The sequence below is a fragment of the Cherax quadricarinatus genome, chromosome 54 (assembly GCF_038502225.1).
Source record: "Cherax quadricarinatus isolate ZL_2023a chromosome 54, ASM3850222v1, whole genome shotgun sequence".
In the NCBI taxonomy this organism is placed as follows: domain Eukaryota; kingdom Metazoa; phylum Arthropoda; class Malacostraca; order Decapoda; family Parastacidae; genus Cherax; species Cherax quadricarinatus.
Genome location: NC_091345.1, coordinates 13,634,166 through 13,640,552, shown reverse-complemented (window position 1 = coordinate 13,640,552; position 6,387 = coordinate 13,634,166). Strand labels below are relative to the sequence as shown.

Here is a 6,387-nt window from a genome sequence, read left to right as displayed (position 1 = left end):
TCCCTAAAGTGTTTCACAACATTGTCAGTGTACAGGTTGCCAACACAGCTTGCAATAGCTGTGTGAGGGTGATTTTCATCCATGAAGGTTTGCACTTCAAGCCACTTTGCACAGATTTCCTTAATCTTTGTAGTAGGCAACTTCTTCAATTTCTCTCTCCCCTCCTCTGAACCAGTTTCCTCAGGTCTGGCCTCTTGCTCTTGAAGTTGATCTATCAGCTCATCAGTGGTTAGTTCTTCATTGTCCTCCTCCACCAACTCTTCCACATCATCCCCACTAACCTCCAACCCTAAGGACTTTCCCAATGCCACAATGGATTCCTCAACTGGCATAATCCTCTCAGGGTTAGCCTCAAACCCTTCAAAATCCCTTTTGTCTACACATTCTGGCCACAGTTTCTTCCAAGCAGAGTTCAAGGTCTTCTTAGTCACTCCCTCCCAAGCCTTACCTATAAGGTTTACACAATTGAGGATATTAAAGTGATCTCTCCAAAAGTCTCTTAGAGTCAGTTGAGTTTCTGAGGTCACTACAAAGCACCTTTCAAACAGAGCTTTTGTGTACAGTTTTTTGAAGTTTGCAATAACCTGCTGGTCCATGGGCTGCAGGAGAGGAGTGGTATTAGGAGGCAAAAACTTCACCTTAATGAATTTCATGTCCCCATAAAGTCGCTCTGCCACGTCTGTAGGATGACCAGGGGCATTGTCTAACACCAGGAGGCACTTAAGTTCTAATTTCTTTTCAGTTAGGTAATCTTTCACATTGGGGGCAAATGCATGGTGTAACCAGTCATAGAAAAAGTCCCTAGTGACCCATGCCTTACTGTTTGCCCTCCACAGCACACACAAATTCTCCTTGAGGACATTCTTTTGCCTGAACGGTCTGGGAGTTTCAGAGTGATACACTAATAAAGGCTTCACTTTGCAATCACCAGTAGCATTGGAACACATCAACAAAGTAAGCCTGTCTTTCATAGGCTTATGTCCTGGGAGTGCCTTTTCCTCCTGAGTAATGTAGGTCCTGCTTGGCATTTTCTTCCAAAACAGGCCTGTTTCATCACAATTAAACACTTGTTCAGGTTTCAGTCCTTCACTTTCTATGTACTCCTTGAATTCCTGCACATATTTTTCAGCTGCTTTGTGGTCCGAACTGGCAGCCTCACCATGCCTTATCACACTATGTATGCCACTACGCTTCTTAAATCTCTCAAACCAACCTTTGCTGGCCTTAAATTCACTCACATCATCACTAGTTGCAGGCATTTTTTTAATTAAATCCTCATGCAACTTCCTAGCCTTTTCGCTTATGATCACTTGAGAGACGCTATCTCCTGCTAGCTGTTTTTCATTTATCCACACCAATAAGAGTCTCTCAACATCTTCCATCACTTGCGATCTCTGTTTCGAAAACACAGTTAAACCTTTGGCAAGAACAGCTTCCTTGATTGCCTTTCTGTTGCCCACAATAGTAGAGATGGTTGATTTGGGTTTCTTGTACAACCTGACCAGGTCGGCGACACGCACTCCACTTTCATACTTATCAATGATCTCTTTCTTCATCTCTATTGGAATTCTCACCCTTATTGCTGTAGGGTTGGAACTAGAAGCTTTCTTGGGGCCCATGGTCACTTATTTTCCAGATAAAGCACCGAAAACACTGTAATAATACGAAATATTCCGATTGTATGCTTGGATGTTACCGCGGAGGCTGGCTGGTAAACAATGCCACCGGCGGAACATATGAGGCTGGTTCAGGCCGCACATTGGACGCGTCTCGGACGAAGGGCGGTGAGCGGGTTTTTGGGCGGTATGCGAGGCAAAATTTTAGCGATCAAAGCGTCCAGTATGCGGATTGTACGGTATGCGATGCGTACGGTATGCGGGGGTCCACTGTATATGCTTGTACATGTATGTGTAGTGTGACCTAAGTGTAAGTAGAAGTAGCAAGACGTACCTGAAACCTTGCGTGTTTGCGAGACAAAAAAATGGACACCAGCAATCCTACCACCATGTAAAATAATTACAGGCTTTCGTTTTACACTCACTTGGCAGGACGGTAGTACCTCCCTGGGCGGTTGCTGTCTATCTACCTACTACCTAGGTTATTTATCCTTGTTTTTCTTAATATATGTATTACATATTACCAAACCCCTTTCTATACAAAGTTCAATCAGAGACCCCTGTTAACATTTATACTTAGCACCCCAAACTTACCTACCACACCATCTATAACCATTTCCCTCACTTTAGCATTCATGTCCCCCCCCCCCCCCCACAACTACTCTCAGTTGGTTCAAAACTTCTGAAACACTCGCTTAACATCTCCCAAAATCAAACAATCAATCAATCACACACACACACACACACACACACACACACACACACACACACACACACACACACACACACACACACACAAACACACACTCACAAACGCACACTCACAAACACACTCACAAACACTCACTCACACACTCACTCACTTATTCACTCACTTATTCACTCACTCATACACTCACTCACACACACACACGCACGCACACACGCACGCACACACACACGCACACACGCACGCACACACACACGCACACATACACACACACACACAATCAGTGAAGAGGCAGGGCCAGGAGCTATGACTCGACCCCTGCAACCACAAATACGTGAGTACACACTCACACACTCACTCGCACTCACTCGCACTCACTCACACTCTCACTCACACTCTCACTCACACTCTCACTCACACTCTCACTCACACTCTCACTCACACTCTCACTCACTCACACTCACTCACTCACACTCACACTCACTCACACTCACACTCTCTCTCTCCTGTACACTTATCTCTTCTCCAGGTGCATAAACACTTATTATAACCCACTTTTTGCATCCGATCCTTATTTTGATTCACACAATCCTTTAATTTATGCATTCATATTCCCTCTTCTAGTTCCATAGTTGATCCTTCAACATTACTGCTACCCTTTCCTTAGCTCTAACTCTATTAGATACTCCTGACCTAATCCCATTTATTTCTCCCCACTGAAACTCCCCTGCCCCCTTCAGCTTTGTTTCACTTAATGCATTTGATTGTCAGAGCAAAGACAAAATAAAAAAATATGGGATGCAATATCAGCTGGGAGACTCAGTCCATGTGACACATCATAATAATAAAAGACACATTTCCTTACTAAATTGTACTGAACAAATAGGAACTCTCCACACCTACAGTATACCAAATAAACTTATAACAAAAAATATATGTATTAGATAAAGTGAAAGCTTAAGAAACTATTAATACAAAAATACAGAAGGCATCATCAGCTGGGCCACTCAACAAGTGAATACTGTGATAATATAAGCGACATTTCCTAACCAAATTGTATCAAACAAAAAGGAACTCACCACTTATACCAAACAAATTTCTATTCTATTCTCCAAATTCTCTGCAAGACATTCACACCAGACAATTGATCTCACATGTGACTTCTCTGCTGCCTCTAACCGCTGCCCCCTCCTCCTCACTGCAGAATTGAAAACCAATGTCTCACACCTGTGACATGTTGACACCACTATACTCTGGTACATTTGCTTTTTTGTAAATGGTCCAAGTCGGACCAAAACATCGTCTTTTCCTCCTCTCTCCTATGTGCTGGTTATTTGTGAATCCATTCTATGATTCACCTCGTCTTTCATATACCCATCTGCTGACACATCCGCTCCCAAATATCTAAATATATTCATGTCCTCCATAGTCCTACCTCCAATCTGATATTTATCTATCATTACAAATATTTTGTTACCCTCATTACCTTGCTCTTCTCTCTACACTAAACACCTTGCTCTTAATTTTCAAATTTAATTTACTTCTTTTACATACCCTCCTAAGCTTGCCCACCAACCTTTGCAACCTGTCTTTAGAATCCCCCAAAAGATCTGTGGCATCAGTAAAAAGCAACTGTGATAACTCCCACCATGTATAAGATACAACATCTTTTAATCCCACAGTGCCTACACCCTGAAGAAGGGGTGGGGACATTGCAGTTTGGATGGCCATCTGAACTGTGATGTCAGCACACTTTTGGCAAGACAGTGATTGAATGAGTGACAGTAAAAGAGTTTCCTTGTTTTCAGGTTACCTTACCTCTGTACGAGAGGGCTGGTGTGTTAAAAAAAAAAAAAAATCTCCCAACAACCTAGCAATCATTTTTTTTACAACCCTATCATAATATTAAAACAACATGGCGACATCACACATGCCTGTCTAAGTCCTACTTTCAGTGGGAAACAGTCCCCTTCCCTCCTACATACCCTAGCCTGAGCCCATCACTCTGCATTTGCAAAATCTGCCACATGGCTTCCCTATTTACTCTATAAACCATACCCCAGCCGAGATTGAACCCACGGTCAGAGAGTCTCGTTTACATCCTGTAATTGCTTTACACAATAGTAGGATTGCTTGTGTTCTTTTTCAGTCTCATAAACATGCAAGATTTCAGGTACATCTTGCTACATCTACTTACACTTAGGTCACACTACACATGCATGTTTTTTTTTTTTTTTTTCAACAAGTTGGCCGTCTCCCACCGAGGCATGTACAAGTATATATATATATACACCCCTCTGCACCATTTATAACTTTTCTGGTATATTTTTAAATGTTTATACAATAGTGTACTGTATTTTGTAATACACAAAATAGAGGACATCAGCTCTAATATACATTATTGAGGTATGCATACTGGTCAGAGAGCCTGGCATAAGTCCGAGTCGTCAGTAAACGAGTACGTCGCTAAGCGAGGAGAGGCTGTATTACTAAATTTAAAGAGAGAAATTTTCGTTTTTCTTTTTGGGCCACCCTGCCTCGGTGGGATACGGCCAGTTTGCTGAAAGAAGAATTTCATACATGAGTAAATGATAAATGTGGCTTAAATTATTCAGATCACCTTGCCTTGGTGGAAAATGGCTGAAATCTTAAAATTCATATATAGTATGACAGATATTGTAGCTATAACCAGGAGGGAGGAAAGTTTAATAAGAATATTAAAAGACATTCCTACCTGCATTACGAAGACTTCTGTCCACCGGATAAGATGAGCATTACTGACATAATCAGTACCTGAGTGAATCTTTACCGATGGAATCCCATCCATCTGTTTCTCATCAACTGGGCTTTTAATGCTGAAATATTAAGATCTTGTTTAAAACAATCACACCTTCGAGAAAAAGAATTTTTACAAACCATGAGATTTATGGAATTTACTATGGTTCTCTCTACATCTTAAACATCTGAAGAAATCTCCTCTATTATTTTACATAATTACACCTACCATCTGACTTACGACCTGCTCGACTTACGGCCACTCGACTTACGATCGTGTTTTTTTATGCCAAATTTCTGGGAAATAAACAACTATTTGTGTTGTACACAGTGTTTATCCTAAGCCTTACAGTATAAAATACAGTACTAACAACATAAAAAGTAAAGTAAAACATGAAATACCAAAATAAAACAATAAAATAAAGTCATTACAAAAATGTTTTGTTGATATTCAGTAGTAAAGTTCGACTTACGACCATTTCGACTTACGACCGGTTTCTCGGAACCGAACTCGGTCGTAAGTCGGATGGTAGGTGTATATTGCTATCTTCAAATTAATTTAAGAAACAGCATTTCATATCCAAGAAAGTATGCTATTCAAGGTTTCAAGAATTCCCCTTTAATTTTACATGAGCATATCTGCCTTTCACAATAGAAACCTTCGATAAACTGAGCTTGATTGAGAATTCATCACAGTATATCATAGTTTAAATTACTCTTGTTATTAATTTCTGCATGCATTTAATAAAAAAGAAACTTAAAATATGTACAGTAACATGAAATACATTCTTAAAGTCCTCCAGATGCTTGGACATGCAGCAGATATGTGTGAGCATGATAGATAAGAGTGAATGGAGACCAATGGTTTTCAGGACCTATCGAGTTGTTGGAGTGTGAGCAGGGTAATATTTTGTGAAGGGATTCAGGGAATTTTTTATCGATTATCCAGACTGGAGTCCTGGAGGTGGGAAATACAATGCCTGCACTTTAAAGGAGAGATTTAGGATATGTGCTGTTTAGACTGACATCTAAACTGATGTATCTGAGTGTGTGTGCAAAGACAGTGATAGTGTGAATGATGGTGAAAGTGATTTCTTTCTTTTTGGGTCACCCTGTCTTGGTGGGAGATGGCCAGCACGTTAAAAATATATATATATATATATATATATATATATATATATATATATATATATATATATATACAGGAAGGACCCGCTTTACGGCGTTTCACTTTACGGCGTTCCGCTAATACGGACATTTCAAATTATGACCAAAACTCGCTATACG

At 40.5% G+C, this 6,387-nt stretch overlaps 1 protein-coding gene across 9 annotated transcripts in view; it reads right to left on the bottom strand.

Annotated features, from left to right (window-relative positions):
• The window catches only part of Sara (Smad anchor for receptor activation), a 129,519-nt gene that overhangs the window by 14,665 nt on the left and 108,467 nt on the right, over window positions 1-6,387 (bottom strand). For all 9 annotated transcript variants that reach the window (XM_070096645.1, XM_070096644.1, XM_070096643.1 and 6 more), the window contains one exon: window positions 5,060-5,180. In XM_070096645.1, coding sequence (XP_069952746.1) covers window positions 5,060-5,180 — 121 coding nt within the window. The remainder of the gene's footprint in view (window positions 1-5,059; window positions 5,181-6,387) is intronic.